The sequence below is a fragment of the Elephantulus edwardii genome, unplaced genomic scaffold, assembly GCF_000299155.1.
Source record: "Elephantulus edwardii isolate Elephantulus edwardi_28Jun2011 unplaced genomic scaffold, EleEdw1.0 scaffold00080, whole genome shotgun sequence".
Classification (NCBI taxonomy): domain Eukaryota; kingdom Metazoa; phylum Chordata; class Mammalia; order Macroscelidea; family Macroscelididae; genus Elephantulus; species Elephantulus edwardii.
Window position 1 is genome coordinate 7,195,284 of NW_006399830.1, and position 21,176 is coordinate 7,216,459.

A 21,176-nucleotide genomic window follows, 5' to 3' on the forward strand; every position below is an offset into this window, starting at 1 on the left:
CTGGTCATCATATGATTGCCTTATTGGCAATGGGCAGCATTATCACTCTTCATTAACAAGATGGTGTACTGGCCGTGGAGAGAGCCTTAGGCCTTGGAAGACCGAGGAGGTTATGGATTTACTGGAGCCCTGCTTAACCTCAGATTTGGCCTGACTTAACTGGATTCTGTTCACAGATTCCATATATAGTGGCTTCCAACCCATCCAAACCAATTGTCATGGAATTGGTGCCAACTCACGACGTCCCCATCCCTGTCGGAGGAGAAGTGCACCCCACAGAGTTTTCAAGGCTCTGCCCTTTCTGTAGATTGCCAGGCCTGACTTCTGAGATGCTCCTGGGTGAGTCTGAACCACCAACCTTTCCGTAGGAGCTCAGCATTTAGCCTTTTTGTATCATCCAGATACTCCATGCACTCAAGACCACACAGAGACTCCTGAAAAGCCAGACCGACTGCCGTGGGGTCTGAAGCAGGGTGACCCTCCAGTGGGTTTATAGGCCGTAATCTTTACAGGTCGTTAGGAATCATCATCCACTCGAGGGCACACAACAAACAACAGAAGCAACAGTCTTTACGGAAGGAAATGCCTCATCTTTCTCCTGCTGACTACCTGGTGGGTTCAAACTACCGACCTTTCAGTTAGGAGCAAAACACCTAATGCACCGGGCCACCAGGGCTCCTCACACAGTGAGCAGTCCAGGCTAGTTCCTGTGGCTGTGCTCCAATGGCACTCGGCTCTATCTGGCAGGGTCTCTGAGTTAGGACCTATCTGACACCGGGTAGTTTGGGTTTGACCCCGGGCCAATCTTCCTAATCAGTGTAAGCCTCTCCTGAAAGCACAAACAGGAGCATTTTAAAAACAAAGCAGCCGCACTCTGTTTAAAACTGCCGCTGGTGAAGGTGCCTTAACCTTTTCAAACATGCACCCAGGACGAAGATATGACTTCTGTGTGTCAGAGACAGTAAGATTGGCATAGGATAGAGCAGGTTTGGGGCTGTTGTACATAGGGTCACTATGAGTCACAACAGTCTGCAGGGAGGTAGTTGCTTTGCTAACCCTAATACCACACCTCTGTGGAGATTCAAATCTACCAGCAGCAACTCAGGACAAAGCTGGGCAGTTTCCTCCCACGAGCTTTACAGCCTCAGACACACAGGGGAGGGTCAGCCAGGAGTCGGTCCCAGTGAGCTTTTCTGAGCAGAGCAGGTTCCTTGGACCTGCACCTCCATCCATGGACCTGTCCTGGAGCCGACACCTTTAGATGTTCGACTCCCTCCTCCTCCTCCTCCTTCTCTCCTCTTCCTCCTCCTTCTCCTTCCCCTTCTCCTTCTCTCCTTCTCCTCCTCCTCCTCCTCCTCCTCCTCTTCCTTATCTCCTCCTTCTCCTCCTGCTGTGGGTCCTCTGGGCTCTCACCTCCCTGCTCCCTAATTACTGAGACAGATCATTAAATTTGTGGACTGATTGATTGTAATTAAGTCAGCGCTCACACCAAAAGCCGCCTGGGGTTGGCGCAGCGTTTTCTCTGCTGTTACAGCTTCTCTATCCCAACCCCTCCATTTCAGCAGTGCGTCTGATGCGTCTGTTCTCCGAACTCCCTCCGTGCTGCTCATACACACAGGCACCTGGGTGGGCATGCTGCTGTTCCCCTCCTGCGTGCCCCTCACACACCACTCCCCTTCCCCCCTCCCCAGAGCCCCAGGCCTTCCAGTCCTCTCTTGGTTCACATCCTCACCCCCTCAGGTGCCTCGAAGGGAGATCAAGTCCCTAAGCACCGACCTCCTACCTCAGGAATGTCTCTTGGGCACTGGCTCTAGGGCAAGGTGTCTCTCTGTGGCTCTGGAAGAAGATTCTTCTCAGCTTCTGTAACCCAGTGGTCCTGCCTTCGTATTTCCTTCTGTTTCTGATCACTCTGTCTATAACCCAGTAGTGGTTGGGTTTAGGACCTCATTAACGTAACACAAGACCACCCACCAACACCCATGAGAGCAGCAGTCAAGAAATAGAAAGATGTGTTGCTCTGTGCAAGTCTGCTGTCAAAGTGCTGAAGAGCAAGGATGTCAGTTTAAAGACTAAGGTACGTCCAAGACATGGTGTTTCCAGTTACTCCCTGTGCATATGAAAGTTGAATGAATAAGGAAGACGCCTTTGAACTGCAGTGTTAATGAAGAGTGTTCAGTATACTATGGACTGTCAAAAAGCACAAACAAATTTGTCTTGGAGGAAGTTTAACCAGGGTGTTCTTTGGTGCCAAAACATCATCTCTCATCCTTTGAGCATGGGGTTAGGAGGGGCCAGGCCCTGGAGAAGGACAACATCTCGGAAAAATAGGGTCAGTGAAGACCCTTAGTGTGATGATTGATGCAGATTGATGAGATGATAACAACAGTGGGCTCCAGCACAGGGGAGATTGTGAGGATGGCATGGAATGAGTCAGGGTGTTGAGCTATTCTACAGGGGTCGCTATTAGACAGCGTGGACTCAAGCCCACCTAACAGCAAGAAGAAAAAGTGGTGCAAAGTGCACCCACTGGACTGCTGACCTAACGCCTGGCGGGTCCCACCCAGACAGTGGTACTTGGGATGAAAGACTGACCACTTGCTTCCGTTAAGAGTGCTGTTGTTAGGTAGGTTTGAATTGATTCCCACTCATGGGGCCCTGCTCCCTCCGGGACTACAGGACAAAACCGGTCCTGCTGTCATGGTCATCGAGTCAGACAGACTCAGGGCTGACCTTCCAGCAGGGTTTTGCAGGCTGTAAATCACACTTGTCAGGATTCTCTTCTTTCTTCCTCAAAGCAGCTGATGGATTCAGGGCTCCAGAGAGGAGCTGCCTTTGGGTTGGCAGCCCAGCTCCCTGCTGACGAGTAACCAGGGCTCCCCAGAAAACAGGTTAGAGCAGCTAAGACAACCCTGTGGGACTCAGTTTACCCTGCAGCATCTGGGGTCACTAGAGCTATAACACAGCAGAGAAAAACCAACTTCCACAGAGGATCTCATCTACTGTATAGGGGTCAGGGCTCCTGCACACATTTTGGGGGACACAGTATGATTACTAGCACCCAGTGTAGTTTCTCCCTGGTCCTCTGACCTGGGGCCTGTGGTCCCCATCCTCTGGGCAGCCAGCCGAGGCCCTGGCACCGGAGCCGCCGCTGTGGCCCGGAGCAGACAAGCCGTGCCTGCTGCAGTGTCTCTGCAGCCTTTATGGGCGTGTTTCTCACACCCTGTGCTGCTGTTAAAAATCCAGCTCAGCCGGCGTCAGTGTCTGCAGACTTCGGGACCCGTTTCCTCCTCATAAGCGTCTGCGCTGCTGGTTTCCTGAACCTCAAAAGACGAAGTCTCCTGAGGCTCCTGTTACGGATTTCACGTTTTGCACCTCCCCTCCCCATCTCCTGTTTTGGAAGAAAATGACGTTTTCTAGCTTGGTCTTTTTTCTGTGTATATGGACGACAAATTCTCTGCTTGGGAGCTGCTGTTCGAGAACCACCGTAGATTCTGACCCAATATAACAGAGTAGGGTTTTCCAGGCTATCAGACTTTATGGAAGTAGATTGCCAAGTCTTTCTCCCGTGGAACACTGTGTTTGTTCAAAGCACAGCCCTGTCAGTTAGCGGCTGTTTTCCCTGCCTGGGAAACTCCACGGAGGAGCAGCGCTGCTCGGTCCTGGTGGAGATGCTGTTGTGTGCTGTCACATTGGAACCAGCTCATAGCTGATCCTCCAGCAGGCTTTCAGAGTTGGCAAACTGCCCATCTTTCTCCAGCAGAACAAAGGTTGGATCCAAACTGCATGCCTCTGGATTGGCAATGCAATTCCTCACCACTAGGCCACCAGCAATCTGCCTGTAGAGTTAGCTGGGGTGAATCTTGGTGTTGACGGTAATGTTTTTAATTCTTTTTTTTCTTTTTTTATTTTGTTATTTTTGTGTGAGTGTACCGTCAAATCAGATCTGACTGGTACAGGAGGAGATTGTTCCTCCTTCCCCGGCAGAGCATCTGGTGGATTTGAACCGTGTGCTTCTGGGATTGTAGTTGCAGCTCCTTGCCACTAGGCCACCAGAGCTCCCCTGGTTTTAATTCTTAAGGTGTAGGTTGCCAAGCCTTTCTCCCTCAAAGGTGTTGGTGGATTCAAACTGCCAACCTGTTGGTTAACAACTGAACACTTAAGCCTTTTGCTGTCAACCATTGACCCAGGGGGCCCCTGGCATCACCCAGCATTTTCTGCTGTTGCATTATATGAGCAGCCACCATACGCAACCCTGCACTGTAGAAGCTAAATGGGCCAGCTCAACTCATTTTCCAGATTTGAAAGTTGAGGCTGAGAGAGAAGCCTGCCAGGGTCACAGGCTTTAGACAGAGCCTCAGGGGCTAATTTCTACTTCAGGAGACCTAGCACTGCCCTCCTGCCCTTCCACCTGGGGCCCCCACGGTCACACTGTGAGGCCACAGTCTCTGCCCCAGCGTCCTCGTACACCTCCACTTAATGCCTGCGCAGTGGCCTCAGCACTTTTCAAACCCTTTAGGGAAAAAAATCGCAGACAGATCCCTTGATTCAGCACCCGGCTGGCCTGACTGTGTGTGTCTGCACAATCAGTGGAAAGAAAAGAAGGGGGTTTTGAATGACAGATTAACTGGGTGGGAAGGAAGCACGGGTTTCCTGTTCTCCCCCAGACGCCCTAGAACAGCAGCCGCAGATCTGAGAAGGGAAACCGGGAATGGAGCTTGGGGGCCTTGGCGGCCACAGCAGCTCATTTGACAGGAGCAAACTGAGGCTGCAAAGCTACCTGGCTGTGACGCCTGGCCCAGAGCCGAGGGCCCGACGCCCTGGCTGGAGCCGTCATCTGCTCCGAGCGGTCTGTTGTGTGCCGTCGACTGGAACCCTGTGAGTCGGAACTCGTAGACAGCTCACCCTGTGGAAGGTTCCAGGGGCAGTAAGTCCTGCTGGCTGGATGCAGGAGTGGCATCCACTTCCTAAACAACAAATCAATAGTTGTAGAGGGTCTTGGAGCCTTTTGTTCATAGGGTCACTATGAGTCGTTCCTGACTCGAAGGCAACCAACAACAACAAATCATACTGAAGATTTCCCAGCTCTACTGCATTGAATTCATATTAACTGTGAATTCATTGTTGGTTTTAGGTGCTGTTGAGTCAACTGTGACCCGTGGTGATGCCATGAACAACAGATCTGAACCCTGTCCTACTCTGTGCCATCCTCATCATTTCTGCTACACTCAGCTCTATTGTTATCCTCACTGTGTTGGTCTGGTTTCTTAAGGGTCTTCTCTTTTGCCGACTCTCTACCTAGCCATGCAGGAGGTCTTTTTTCAAAGGCAGGGCCGCACTTGGTTTAACTTACTTGTTTGTGCTTTTGGCAGTCCATAGGATATTTGTTCCTCTTCTCCAGTACCGCATCTCAAAGGCATCAAGTTTTCATCCTTGTTCTGTCATCCTCATTCATTGTCCAGTTTTTAGATGGGAAAGACCATGGCTTGACTCAGATGCACCTTAGTCTTTAAACTGACATTGTTGCTCCTTAGCACCTTGGAGAGGTTCTTGACAGCAGATTTTCCCATTGCAACACATACTTTGACTTCATGACTGCTGATGGGAAAGATGATTATTGTGGATCCAAGCAAGATGAAATCACTGGTAACTTGAGTCTTCTATCTATCATGATATCGATTGGGCCAGCAGTAAGAATTGTTATTTATTGATATTGATATTGATATAGCTATATCTATATTGAAGACTGTAATCTATCTTGAGCTTCTAGAGGAAACATTTCAAGTCCTCCTTGCTTTCAGCTAGCAAGGTGGTGTAATGTGCATAACATAGGTAATTGTGGATTCTTTCTTGAATCCTGGTGCCACGTTCTTCTTTATAAAGTCCAGCTTCTTGAATGACGTGCTCAACATGCAGTTTGATAAGTATGGAGAAAAGATATGACCAAGATGCACAGCTTTCTTGATTCAAACCATCCGGCTTCCCTTGTTCTGACAAAGTAACAGCTTTTTGGTCTAGGTTTAGTTTTCACATGAGCACAGCTGAGTGTTCTGGAATTCCTGTTCTTTTTTTATTTTTTTTTTAAATTCCTGTTCTTCTCAACGTTAGCCATAATTTGTTATGATCCTCACAGCCAAATGCCTTTGTGTCATCAATATACCACAAATAGGCATCCTTCTAGAATTCTCTGCTTTCAGCCAAGATCCATCTGACATCAGCAATGATATTCCTAATGCCACGACCTTTTCTGAATCCACCTGGAATTTCTGAAAGTTCTCTATTGATACATTCTGAGAGTCATTTTGGGATAATCTTGAGCAAGATTTTACTTAACTGTGATATGAACTCAATAGCATTATACTATATATGAAAACAGCAGGGGCCCTGGTGATCTTTTGGAGCAGAGCAGTTGGGAGATTTGAACCACCAACCTTTCAGTTACCAACCTAGCATGTAATGTACTGTTCCTCCAGGACTGCTTGGATAGACTACAGCGTTATGTGACTTAAGGTGCCCGGGGAAGCCGGACATAACGTGTGGCTCACTCGATGGATGTCTTGGAGCTGGGCGTCTGGAGCTGAGCTGCAGTGTCTCCCAGGCGTGGCCGTGTGCTTGATGCGTGCTGAGTGGCACAATGCACGCTGGCAGCTGCCACAGCGGGGTTTGCGTTGAGTTCAGGGTATTGCTGAAAAGTCAGCTCCCATCAAGCCCTGGGACTTTGAGGGGACAGCAAGTCTCCCTTCTCCAGACTCCCCACCTCCCCTCACAGAGCCAGGGCACCCACACACGTGGGCTCTGGTTTGAGGTGAGGACAGAGGACACTGCCCCGCGCGATGAACTGGACTGATGGCAAAGTCAATTTCTCCGCCAGCCCGCCCGCAGAGAATGCCGTTAAAGATGCCTCCTGGGCCTTGCGGACGTTCTTATTGATCTGCTGTGGTTTGTAGCCATAAAACAGCCATAAATGAGAGGGCTGAAATGAAAACAGCGGGCTGCTCAGCTCCTGCCCTCCCGGGGGCCCTGGACGCAGCCAGCAAGGCCTCTGCAGCAGCCGGAGCTGAAATAGGGACCTGCAAGGGGGGACATTGATCCTCTTTTGCTCCAAAGGGGCCGTTTACTCCTCACAGCTGGGACCCAGCCTCCATCCTTGGGAAGGATCCTGGGATCACACCGTTGCCCGCTGCACCCACTGCCCAGTGGTGTTTGCCGCCGTGTTGAAGCTGATCCTTGCTAAGCTCTTTGCCATGATCATTTCCTAACTGTCTCTTTCCACCCCTGCCTTTTCCTTTTTTCATTTTTCCTCCGTTTTTCCTTCTGCACTCCACAGAGCTACTGAAATTCTACAAATGTTTGTCAGATTAACAAAGGAATGGATGAAGATGTTTCCTTAGGTTGCACTGTCACAGTAGAAAGACAGAAAAGCACATGGAAACTGTATTACCAGGGACATTGGGTTCAAGAACTGTGATTTTTTAAAAAATCTGCTTGAGTGTGACATGAATGATGAACTATTAACCAGAAAGTTGAAGGTTTGACTCTACCTGGAGGTGCAGTGGAAGAAAGGCCTGGTGACACCTGTCTTATTAGAGACATTTTAATGCATCACTGTTTGTCCCAGTAGCTCAACCAAAAGCATTTCCTGTCCAGGTGCTGGTGACTCACGGCGCCCCCATGTGTGTCTGAGTAGAACTGCGCTCCGTAAGGTTTTCAGGGGCTGATTTTTGAAATGTGGATCGCAGGTCTTCAGTGGTCCTCTGAGTAGATTCAGATTTACTATCTTTCCGTTCCCAAGTAAATCCTCGCTAACCATTCACCTCGCTCGGGGACACCCATCAGCAGTGACTAGCCCAGCCATCTGACCACCACCCTTTCTCTGCTTTCTCCTCTAGAGATCCGAGAGGCCTTTCGCGTTCTGGACCGAGACGGGAATGGCTTCATCTCCAAGCAGGAGCTGGGCATGGCCATGCGCTCGCTGGGGTACATGCCCAGCGAGGTGGAGCTAGCCATCATCATGCAGCGCCTGGACATGGATGGTAAGGCTTGGGGGACAGCCCCCCATCTGCCCGGCTCTCCAGGGAGCTGGGCCTGCAAAGGCCCCAGGCTCGCGTCCTGGTTACACTCAAGGGGCGGAGAAGGCCTAGAGCAGGTTTTCCCAACAGCAGTCCCTGCCCTGGTGAGAGAGGGCTCTGGAACCGCTGCGGGGGCTGGGGTTGGAAATGGGGTGCCTGGTGGAGCCCTGGCATCCCATCTTTTTTCAGCTGATATTTTTCTTCTTTTTTTTAAAAAAAAAAACTTTATTGAGACAGAATTCAGGTATACAGTGAGTTAGAGTGTAAACTCAGGCTTTTAGTCTATTTGTAGATTTGCACGATCGTTGGTACCATCTTAGGACATGATCCTCATCCTTTGAAGGAATCCTGACACTCTTTGTCATCATGTCCCTTCCCCTCCAACCCTGGTGCCCGGGTCTTTGTGCCCACGGCTCTTGAGTCCATTGTGACTCCTGGAGCGCCTGCAGGGTAGGGGAGCACTCACTGCCCCATGAGTTTCTGCAGAGCTTAGGGAGGCAGCCAGCCAGGCGCGGAGCGAGGGAGGCTCACACTGTCCACCTCTGGGGTTGCATTCGAGTGCTTTGCCTTCTTTCTTTGCGGATTTTCCACTTCTGGACGTTTGACGGCTATGGAATTTTGGGCACCTCCTTGTGACTGGCTTCTCTGGTTCATCATGCTTCCGAGTTCGCCAGTGTGGAAGCACCCACCCACCAGCTTTTCATTTCCTCTTTATTTCTGAATAATATTCCATTGTCTGGATACACCACATCCCTTTGAGACAGTTCTGACTGCTGATGGCCGCACATGAGTAAACACAGTTGTTTTCTGTAAGACTGTAATAGCTGAGATTTCAGAAACAGTCGGCCAGGCCTTTCTGCCCTGGCCCTTCTGGGTGGACCTGAGCCCCCGCCGTGAGCGTAGCTTGCCGAGCGTGGTGAGCGTTTGTACACTCAGGACTCCACCGTGTGGCTGCACAACTCTGTCTCACGTACGGGCAGACCTCGAGTCGTTCTGCTCTCCTGAGCTGCACACATACTGCAGTTTTCACAAACGGAAAGTCCGTGGCCGTGCTGCCCTGAGCATATCTCTCAGCACTTAGGTATCTGTTCCATTTTGGTCATTCTTAGAATAATTCCATTTTTCTTCATCATATGATTACACACTTATGGGATTGCAGCACGTGTCAGGCATAGTTTTATATGCTCTGGGAAACAGACAGAATTCATGTGACTGGAGCTCTGGTGGCTGGTGGTGAGGCACGAGCGTGGTTCGAATCCACCCACTGCTCCTCAGGAGGAAGGCGGGCCGTCTTCTCACGTGCAGTTTGCAGCCTCTGAGAACCCACTGGAGGGTCAGCCACGAGACGGTTCTGACGGGACGGGGCATAACAGCAGCAATGACTCGATTGCCGTGCTCAGGAAATGCGCGTGCAGTGGGTCCCAGCTGCTCCTGTCCGGGCTCTTTCCACGTTACCTCCCTGGGGAGAAGGGGTTTGCTGGTTTTTCCATATATTCTATATTTTAACATTTTCTTAAGGTGATTTAAGTGAAAGTTTATAATGTATATATTTTTTAATTGATCATATGCATCTCATTTTGTAGCATTAAATACCCATGATGTCACATCATCCACTTGCAATAATGAGCTGTCATCTCACTGCCTTTTAAATGTTCTGAAAACCAACTGTGTTAGACAGTGCTTAGGGCACAGTCCTGTTCTCAGCCCCTCAGTGTCCATCCCGAACCACTGGAGCGTGAAGTAGTTGACCAAGTGAGAGGAAGCAGGGGGTGGGGCTGGCCAGTCCTTCCGGAGACTGGACCAAGGTCATGGTGGGGCCGCGTATGCTGCGTCTCCAAGATGACTTGGAGAATGTAGGTCTCTCCTGTTATCAGGCTGGACCTGCTAAAAAGATGGACATAGGGGCCCATGTGGGGCATGAACCCCAGTACCAAGCACCAAGTGGGTTTATAGATAGTTATATTCAAGTTCACAAGAGAGGTGCTTTATCAGGGGTCCTCCCTCAGTGGTGTGGGCAGCCCCAGCTTTGCCCTTATAACTCTGATTGACGGCGACTCAACTGGTGGCCTGTTCGACCTTGCCTCACATTAGAGACGTATCTGAAAAGCTGGAGGAAAACACACATTCCTCACCGCCCTCCGTCTCCCACCATCATCTCAGAGACACCTATCTAGACAGAAAGTCTCTTCCTTAAGTGATAGAAATCTGACTATGGAACCAAGAAGGTCTTGTGCTTTTGAACTCTTGAACCATTCCCGTAATAAAACGCAGTCAAGTGCACTAAGAACAGCTGAGATGATAAACAACGCAACCCATAAGAGCAGATCCTACCGCAGGGAAGCAGGAGGTATTTGGTGGCTGAGTGATAGAATTCTTGTCTTGAATGCAGGAGACCTGGGTTTGATTCCTGCCCAGGATACCTCATCCTCACCTTCCACTAGTCTGCCATAGAACTTCCGTTGTCTGATGCTTTGACAGTAGATCTCCAGACCTTTCTTCCTACTCCATCTCAGTCTGGAAACTCCACTGAAATCCAGTCAAGCATCATAACAATGCCCAAGCCCCCACTGATAGATGCTTGGGGGCTGTGCGTGAGGTGTGTCTGCTGGAACTTGAACCCAGTTCTCCCACGTGAAAAGTGAGAGCTCTACCTCTGAACCACCAATGTCCCCCAATCTAGTAGACTTCCTTTGGACTGTGCTTCCTTCCTTTAAAAGTTGTTTTTGTTGTTGTTATGTGCTGTTGAGTCGCTTGCGACTCATAGCGACCCTATGTATAACAGCCCTAAACCCTGCTCTGTCCTGTGCCAATCGCACTGCCTCTGACACTCCCATCCTGATTACCCCAGTCACTGAATCAATCCACCTCATAGAGGGCCTTCCCCTCCTGCGCTGTCCCTCCACCTTCCCAAGCATGATGTTTTTCTCCAAGGACCGGTCTCTTCTTACAACATGTCCAAAAATCTGACTACTTATGAAGAATTTGCAATAGAACATTTGAAAATAAGGCAGGTTGAAAGAATAACCTTCCCCAAAGGACTGAAGGCATGGAATGGGCTGGGTACTCGGCACCCTGTCTGAGGTTGGACGCATGTCTGTGTTCTGTGACGATACTGGTACAGGGCATTCCAGCATGCCAGGGCCTGGGGCTCGAGGCTTTAGTGAGCTCATGCAATGCCTCTCTCGTGTTCCTCTCTTAATGGGGCCCCTTTGAACTGTTCTCTTGAAAAAAAAAAATCAGGTTCTAATTATATCCTTCCTTGCTAGCTTCTGTAACCGGGGAGCCTCCGTAGAGACTCAGCTCTACCTAATTAAGTTTCTCTCTGGAGTGAAAAATGTGGAGAGGCAGAGGTTTCTGTGGGGAGGATGCCAACATAAAGAAGAGTGGAGCAGAGTAGAAGACCCTGAGGTCTATGAGGACCACAGATCGCGGCCCCATCCCTCCCAGCTGGGCTGGTTCTGCACAGTCCTGGCCCACACACGCCGGCCTGTCCCCAGGCCAACGATGAGGTCATCCCTTCTGCCTGGGGCCAGCTCCTAGCAGCCAAGTGGGCGCATGAGGCTTTCATTAGGGGCTGCGCCTGGAACAGTCCCCGCCTGGATTAGGGAGGATTTCCTGGCCCGGATGCCTCGGGAGCCAGACAGTGCCGCTCCTGTGTGGACCTCATTTTCCTGGGACAGACGGGAAGACAGGAAGTGGGCTGGGAGTTGCTCTCCTGGCCTGGGACCAGTTTGCCACCAGGGCTGGAGCTGTGTGTGTGCCTGTGCTGGTGCACATGTACACGTATGTCCGTGCGTGTGTTCATCTGTGTGTCCATGCCTGTGTGCTGAGTATGTGTGTGTATAGGTGCATACGTGTGAGTGTGTGTCATGCGTATGTGTATATCTTCTGTGTGGATCCATGTGCATGCATGTACACACCAAATACACTATGCACTTGGATGTAAACCGAGAAGGCAAACATCTGCCCGAGGTGTGGGGCCCCCAGTGAGCCTCCTCCCTGCACAGGTCCTTCCTGGAGGCGCTCGCCCCGCGTCCCTCCTCTTCCACATGCGCACAGGGCTCCCGGGTGATGCGCACAAGCTCAGCTCCTCACTGAGAGGTCGGCCTGCAAGTTCACTCAGGGGTCCCGTGGACACCTCGTGCATGAGCTGCTCAGTCAAGGCCATGGTCTTTGCCCTCTGCTCTGCTCTGCACACACAGTTTCACCAGGAGGGGGCACAGACTGGATGCAGCTGCTTATTTTTGTCATGCTCACTGCGTCTTCCCCTGCAGCTGAGGTGGGTGCCTTGTCACCTGTAGGGACCAGCTCCCCTTCCTACATGCTTCTTCTGCCCACATGCTTTCCCAGATCTGCGCCCTGCCCAGCCCTCAGAGTGCCAGCCTTGTCTGCCAGGCTGTGCACTGTGGAACCTGGTGCCGTGGCCTCCCGTACAAGCGTGACTCACCCATCCTGTGCATCAGTTATGTGTCTTTATCAGAAGGAATGGTAAAAAACAGCCACTCAAATTACCATCTCCAAGGTTTAGCTCATTAGATCCAGGCCCAGGAGCCGTGGTGGTGCAGGGGCTAATGCAGTGATGGGCTGTTAATCCAAAGGTGGGCAGTTGGAACCCAGGCACTCTGAAGGACAGAGCCACAGCGGTGTGCTCCCATTAAGGACCGATGGATTGTTCTCTTGGCTGTCCGTGGATTATTCTGCCTTCTTTGCCAACACCTCAGCTTTTGTGAGACAGAATGCTCGGTTCCCTCCTGCTCACCCACCACCAACCAGATACAGATCCACCTGGTGAGAGGTGAGAGCAGGTGGGTTGCTTTTTATAGCCTCCAGCAGAGGTACGCAGACCTGACGGTGCACCAGAAACACATGGGCACTTGTTAGAAATTCACGCCTATGGAGTCGGCGTCCTGGGGGCAGGGCCCATGAGCTTGTGGCGTCAGCGTCCTCTTGTGAGTATGGTGTGGCCATTCGCCCCTTGGGGCATCTGGCTTAAACAACGTCTTTGGCCTGAAGAGAAATCTTGAAGCTTGTGGCGTAGTTTTATGCACTTTCCATGCCTGTGAAGGACAGAGGACAAGCTAAGTGGCTGAGAAGAGGATGTATTAGGTGGTAAGCGCTGCTGTAAGAGCCATCCCACCAATGGGTGGTTCTGGAGAGCAAACGTCCCTGCTTTGCTGTTCAGGATCCGAGTGCCTGGTCCCTCCTCACAGGTCGTCCTGGCCTTGGAGATGCTCCTCTCCTGGCGTCTCTCTTCCTTGGTGTTCCACGTTGCCGTGTCTCATCTACTCCTTTAGAACTCAGAAGTGACTGGATTTAGGACCCACCCTCCTCCTGTGTGATCTCATTAATATAACAAAAGAAAACCCCTGTTTCCCATCGAGATCGTATCCACATGTCCAAGGACTGGTTGGGGTAATGTTGTGGATTGCACTGAGTGTCCCCAAAATACATGTTTGTAACAATGTAATGTGGAAGCTGTGTGAAGACCCTCAGTGATTAGATACGCCATCACAGCCCTAGGAGATGGGAGATCTGGCCAGAAGTGCCTTTTTATTTCCCCACAAGAAATAAGAGGGTAGGAAAATGGAGGAAGGAAGGAAGGAAGAAATCATCAAGAAAGAAATGTCCAGAGTGGAGTGAGCCATTTTGGACCCATTTCCTGCAAGAGGAAGCTCCTTGACACAGGGAATCCTTAGCCCATTGGGACCTTCCAAGGAACGTCTGTCTGGTCTCCAGGTGCTGGTGAAACACAGACTTTCCTCCAGCACCAGCACACGGAGAGAACAGGCCTCCCCCAGAGTGGGCACCCTGCATCTGGACATCTAGCCTCCTCCGTCCACCTGTGGCATCTCTATTATAATAGCCTCAGATAACTGAAGGGAGGCTCTTGGTACCAGCAGCCAGGAAATCAGGAGACAAATTGCATTGGAAATGTCAGCTGTCAGAGACCTCGCCAAAGTACTGAAGAGCAATGACGTCAGGCTGGAGACTAAGGTGTGCCTGGTCTGGGCCATAGTCTCTGCAGTTACGTGCTATGTGTCAGGGAGCTGGACAGTGACTAGGGATGATAGAAAGAATTGATGTCTTTGAGCTGTGGTGCTGAAGAAGAGTGTTGAATATATCCTGGACTGCTAGGAGAGCAAACAGGTTTTTCCTGGAGAGGATGAAGCTGGGCTGCTTCTTGGAGGCAAGGATTCTGAAGCTTCGTCTGACATACTTTGGGCATGTTGCAAGGAGGGACCAGTCCTTGGAGAGGGACATCATATTTGGGAGAGGGGAGGGACAGCACAGGAGAGGAAGACCCTCGATGAGATGGATCGATTCAGTGATTGGGGTAGTGAGAGTAGGTGTGTTGGAGGCAGTGAGGTCGGCACAGGAGAGATAGAGCAGGGTTTAGGGCTCTTGTATATAGGGCTGCTATGGAGTCACAGGCGACTCAATGGCACACATCAATAACAACAATTGAACCCATAGCATTCACTAAGCAATGCCTTTTCCTACATCATTCCAGGAAAATCTGCCATCTCCATCTCATTGACAGGTGACCACACTGAATCCAAACCTCACTGCTGTGTCTAGTCCAGTCCTGCTAATAACAACCCTGTAAGACAGAGTGAATTTTCCACAGGGTTCCAAGGCTGTAAACCTTTACAGAGGCAGACTGTCCCTTCTTTCTCCCCTGGAGCAACTAGTGGGTTCAAACTATGAATCTTTTTGGTTTGCAGCCAACTCTTAGCCATTTTGCCACTGGGACACTCTATAAATCCAAGTTCCTGTCAGTGGCCAAACAGCCTCTTCCTCTGCACAATCTGATGTGTCAAAACACTCTTTCTGCTGTGTACATTCATCTCAATACGGGCTATTGCGCTTGGTGTTTATGTGCTGTCTTTCTTGGTCTCACACCCTGGGTTTTCTTGGTACATTTTCTCCCTAGGCTTAATACTGATATATAAAACCCACAGCTATTAGGAGACACTTTACACTTTCCTCTTAGCCTGATCAAGCAGACAAAACTAACAATTTTAATGGTGCTGTGTGTGTGTGTGCATTTGGGTGTAATATAAATGTTGTGCCCTTAAAATAAGATTACCTTTCTTTTAAGAGATTCTTGAATGTTTCACAAACACACGACGCTACACGAGGCCACAAATTCCACCTCATGAATTATCAAAGGGCAGATATTTAGGGACACAGTGCACAAGATTGGATGAGGAGCCCAAGCACTTGGAAATGTAAAAATCACAAACTGAAAATCTTTCAAGTTCTTGAACAGATCCAAGCCCCAGTTCTTTGTGAAACAGAAAACGAACTCTGCTAAGCAAAGCCTAGTTCACCAAGATTGAAGAGACTTATCACCCACATGGACTTAAAAACCAGAAGGAAGAGGTGGACATTGAAAAAGAATATGTGATAGAATCTTATGCTGATGCGTTCAAAAAGCTACGTGGAATTTTCTAGAAAAAAAAAACACAACACCCCAGATTGCTGCGACTGAGCCAAACTGAAGCAAGCAGACTAAATCTAGAGTTACACGCTTATAGCCTGCCAGCCCGTTACAGCAACTGGACGAGTTTTACTTGGCTCGATCATCAATTTATGAAGCAGAAAATCTCACATTAAAAGTCTACATTTCTCTCTCCTCTTAAAGTACTGGAGAACTTGGCAAGACCAGAACTGCATTTTTTTCCTCTCATTGCAATAATTGGATGGGGCTTGCAGGGCAGAGCACAGACCAGCCTCTACCAGTGTTATTATTATTTTTTTATTATTATGGCAAACATATGTGCAACAAGCTGTTTGCCTTTTGAGTGTGGGTGCAATTCAGTGATGTTAATTGTCTTTCTCGTGTGGTTCAACCTTTGCCATTATCTGCATCCAAAATTTCTGCTCGCCTGTGACTTGGAAGGGCAGTCTTCCCAAAGTACTGCGTCTCTCCTTTCACCCTCTGCCTCACCCCTCCTAACTGCTAGTCAACACTAGTCACTAGATACTTGCTTACATGTTGCCAACCCAGAGGCAAGTGGTTCGAACCCACCAGCTGCTCCGTGGGAGAAAGATGGGCAGTCACCTGTTATGCAGCTTTTAGCCTCTGAAAACCCCCTGAAGGGTCAGCTGTGAGTTGGTTCTGACTTGATGCCAAGTACCAACATCAACATCCAGGATCTTACCTGTTAAGTGTGTATCTGTACACAGCACTTGTCTCTTTGTGACCAATCTCTTTCACTCGGCACCGCGTTTCCAAGATTCTTGCATGCTCCAGTGTGGATTAGGTGGATTAGGACTTCTGCTCTCTTCTACGGATGATGAGGGTCCAGCCGTGATTTGCTGTCCTCACTTCTGAGGAACATTCTTCCAGGACAGCACTGGCCATTTTCCCAGAATTGGACCACCAATCTTACCTCTCCGTCTCTGTCTTAGCTTGAAAGCTCCACCGACATTTGTCCACCATGGCTAACCCTGCTTGTGTTTAAATGCTGGTGGGACAGCTTCTAGTATTACCAGCTGACAGGTAAGTGATGGAAGGAAGGCCTTCGGGATGTCCCGGCACCGTGGCCTCAGGCCTCATGGGTTGAGAGAATCGTGCAGGCCTGGGGGTTCTTTTGTTCTGTTGTACACAGGGTTGCTTTTGTACTCCTGTGCACATGTAATGGGATGCGTTGGACGTCAGTAAACAGATGTTTGTTTTCATCCATGCTTACTGCTTTGTGGGGGCCTTGGGTAAGTACCTGGAAGTGTAATTGGTGGGTCATTCGTTACTATTCTTGCTTGTTCCCTTTCTGGTAACTTGCCTAGGCCCCACAAGCCTTTGAGCTTCCAATTCTAATCCAAATGGACCACTGAAAAGTGTCATTTTCTTTCTTCACGAGCCTTACTTTTTTAATTGCACAGTATGCTTTTTTTTACAGTTGTTGTTGTTGTTATTGCCATCGAGTCACCTGTGACTCATAGCAACCCTGTGTGCAACAGCCCTAGACCCTGCTCTGTCCTGTGCCAATCTCATTGTCACTGACACACCTACTCCCATTACCCCAGTCGCTGAATCAATCCATCTCATTGGGGGTCTTCCCCTCCTGCGCTGTCCCTCTACCCTCCCAAGCATGACGTCCCTCTCCAAGACTAGTCCCTCTGTGCAACATGTCCAACGTATGTCAGACGAAGCTTTAGAATCCTTGCCTCCAAGGAGCAGCCTGATTTAACCCTCTTCAGGATGTTTGTTTTCTTAGCAGTCCATGGTGTATTCAGTGCTTTTCTCCAGCACCACAGCTCAAAGGCATCAATTCTCTTTCTATCCTCCCTCATTGTTCAGCTCTGACACAAAGCAGGTCATGCAAAGACTGTGGCCTGTATCAGGTGCACCTTAGTCTAAAGAGTGGCACTATTGCTCTTCAGTACTTTGGAGAGGTCACTAACCGTATACTTTGTTTAAAATTTTTTTTACAGTATGCACAGGATAGAATGGTGTTTAGGACTCTTGTACTATGAGTCGCTATGAGTCGCAAGCAACTGGATGGCATATAACAATAACATTGCTTTATTAAAAAAATTCTATTAGTTTATTTACAGAATTTGAATATATTGTTTTTAAGAATACAATATGCTTTTTATTTGTGTTTCTTACTTATTGTCATGACTAGCTATTTCAGCAGATTAATTGTGCAATTTCATCTTCGTTTTTTCATTATTTCCTAATTAAGGCAACTATAGTGAGAGGTTTGCCACCAAAAGTAGCTCCTTCCTCGGTTTCGGGTTAGAGTTCACCTTTGCAGTCTCCTTTCCTCTCATGCTCTGCATACTCTTTATGGAAAATATGATCATTTCCAAGCTACTGGAATGAACGAGAAATGACTTCCATGTCCATGGCGCTGTGAGAAAAGTACGAGGACTTGTGGTTTGCTCGATTTTCCCTGTAACTCAGCAGACCTGGCCCGCTTTCTCGAAGGCCTGTTCTCAATGTTCTAAGGTGCTCGGCTGTTACTGCTTTGTGTTCTGTCCTACAGCTCAGATGCTCTGCATTTGTGGTTTGGGGTTTCTGTCACTGAAAGTGTGTGGCAGCTCTGCGCCAGGGAGTCGGCTGGTCCTGACCGTCTTCCCAACAGCATGTGCTCATTTTGTGTCTTGGTCACACTGTGGGATTTTTTTTCTATTTCAAACTTTCTCGTCGTCGTCTGCTGCATATGCAGGGAGCCCTGACGCTTTAATGGTAGCACCTTGGGCTGCTCACCAAAAGATTGGAGGTATCAAGGTATCAGCTTCCTTATGGGAGAAAGATGGGCACGCCTGGCCACTGAAGGCATATCTGTCTCTAGCCTCGGAAGCCTGACGATGGGCCACTATGAGTTGAAGCTGACTAGGTGGCAGTGAGTTTGGGGTCGTTTTATTTATTGCACACTTGATAATCTACAGTAGAGTGTGAACCTAGCTTTCCTGTTCACTGGGAAACCAGAGAAACTGTGACTCACTTCATTTCGACATTCACTTGATTGTAGTGCTCTGGAACTGAGCCCGGTGCAGTGCCGAGCGAGGCCGGCCTGTGCAGGGAGCTTTCTTTACACTGTTCGCGTTGTCTCCTTTGCTCTTACTGGCGATCTTCTCCGAGGTGAATTAACTACAGTCTCTGTCTGGTTGTTTCTATGGTTTATTTCCCAGAGTGTTACCATCTGTCTGTAGGATGGATTTTACCTTTTAGCAATATCCATGCTCTTTAAATGTTTCTGGGGTTGTTAGACTTGTGACTTCTGTTGATTTTTGCCACATCACATTTTGGCTTATGTTTACAGAACATTTATTGCTATGCATAGTCGCCACTAGGGAACCTCTCCAGCTGGTGCTCAGAAGGTTCACTAAGTGCTTGACCACTGGCAGAAAGAGGTAGACGGTTCAGATCCACCCCAGGGTGCCTCACATGGACCAACCTTTGACACCTGAGAGAATGCAGACGTGGAAACTGGGGAGAGGTTGGACTTGGCACATGTGAGGTCGCTGTGAGTCAGAATCAGCTCCACAGTAATGAGAGACAATGGCAGTTGCTGGACACTTCCATATTACCCACAGTGAGGCCGCTCTGTGACCCTTTCTGGATCATTTGAGTCTATAGTCTCCTATTTTTACAAAATCTATGTCATGTTTTCATTTTTAATTCTTCTGAGAGCTTCTTTAGTTGATAAATGGAACCATTTACGTTGATTTCAGAACACTTCATACTAGATCTTTATGCCCGTGTTTTGCTTTTTGCTGGTTTAGGTGCGCACATGGCTTAGGGATCTCACGGGGCTGTGGTGGCAGTTGTGGAGGTGGCTGGGTGGCTTTAACAAACACACTGGTTCTCCTGCTCAAGAGGATGCAAATCCTGGCTCAGGATACCAGCTCTAGGGAAGTCTGCATTTTTCTCTCTGCCAGTTATGGTAGAAAGTCCCTTCCTTCCTTCCTTCTTCCCTCCCTCCCTCCTTCCTTCCTTCCTTTCACTTTCCTTCGCCTTCCTGCCTTCTTTTTCCTTCCTTCTTAGCCTGCCTGCCTTCCTTCTCCTTCCTTCCTTCCTTCCTTCCTTCCTCCCTCCCTCCCTCCCTCCCTCCCTCCCTCCCTCCCTCCCTTCCTTCCTTCCTTCCTCCCTCCCTCCCTCCCTCACTTCCTCTTCCTTCCTTCCTCCCTCCCTCCCTTCCTCTCTCCCCTGGAGACTTCCATGTGTCCCAGCCTTCCCCAGTGCCAAGGAACTTCATCTTGCAGGGGCCTGCATCTGAGAGACACACTCCGCTCCTGTAAATTTCTTGGTGTAGTTGAGAGCATTTCTTCCGCACTTACCTCCACTAATTTTAGCTTTTTTTGGAGAGAAAAGATCTTACTGGCCACAGTTTACAGGAAGCTCCCTGATATCTGATTAGGATTGTGATGGAATTAGGGAGTGTTGCATTCCACCCTTAATCCTCCTACAACTATTTGGTTTATAAGATTCATGGGGAGGTGCCATCTCCTCACATTATAGTTGTATAATATAGTTAACTTGTGTTTTTTAGGGGGAGAAGTTCAATCTGTGACGATGCATGAATCCATTTCATTTCTTTATTGGTGATGATGCCTGTCTGCCTTCCTCTCTCCCTCAACCCCTCCCTCTCTCCCTTCCTCTCCCCTGCCCCCTCCCTCTCTCCCTCCTTCCATCTCTTCCTTCTTCTCTCCCTCCATCCCTTCCTTCTTCCCTTTCTTTCTTTTATTCTCCTGGTTATCTGACTGTTTGATATCTTGCTTTCCGTTTTTCCAGTGAGGGTTAGAAACTATTTCTCATCCTTTGTTAATTTTAATACAGGGTTGTTGTCAATATGCCTGCCTCATTTTTTTTTTCACATTTCCTCATTATTTTCTATTTTGAGGAATCTTATCAGTTTGGGGACCATTTGGCACACTCAGTTTGACACATCCCTGAACATTTAATTGCCTTTAGGGCTTACGCTCATTTCTTTGCCATCATGTTTCATTCCTTTAGTTTCTTATTTTTTATTAACATATGGCATAAACTTTCCAAAATATCAATTTTGTTTATCTTTCTTTTTTTTTTAAATATTTTTAGGAAATTGACTTCTTGTTCTTGTTAGATGCCGTTGAGTCCACTCCAAACCAGAGAGGCCTCATCTGCATAGATCGAGAGACGTCCCTGGCCTGGCAGTCTTCGGGGCTTTTATTGCTGGTGTCCCTGTGCCAGTCCATCTTGTGGAATCTTCCTTATTTTTCACTGACCCTTCACCTTTCCAAGTGTAATGTCCTTTTCCAAGGACGACTCTATCCAGACAACATGACCAAAGTATGTGCGATAGAGTCTCACAATCTTTGCCTCTAAGAAACATCCTGGATATACTTCTGAGACAGATTTCTTTGCTCTTCTGCTGCTGTTAGGTGTTGTGGAGTTGAGTCGGACTTGTGGTGATGCTCTGAACAGCAGATCTGAACCCTGTGCTACCCTGTGCCATCCTCGTCAGCTCTGACATAATGGAGCCCGTGGCTGCACTGTTCTTCCGTAATCAATAACACCCTCAATACTCTTCCTCACCCCGCAATTCAAAGGCCTCAACCCTTCTTTGGTCTTTGTTATTCACTGTCTAATTCTCAGATACAAATGGAACAGTT

The 21,176-nt window shown here is 48.9% G+C and overlaps 1 protein-coding gene across 2 annotated transcripts in view; it reads left to right on the forward strand.

Moving 5' to 3' along the window:
* The window catches only part of CALN1 (calneuron 1), a 448,881-nt gene that overhangs the window by 243,890 nt on the left and 183,815 nt on the right, over positions 1 to 21,176 (forward strand). For both annotated transcript variants that reach the window (XM_006889661.1, XM_006889660.1), the window contains exon 3: positions 7,887 to 8,030. In XM_006889661.1, coding sequence (XP_006889723.1) covers positions 7,887 to 8,030 — 144 coding nt within the window. The remainder of the gene's footprint in view (positions 1 to 7,886; positions 8,031 to 21,176) is intronic.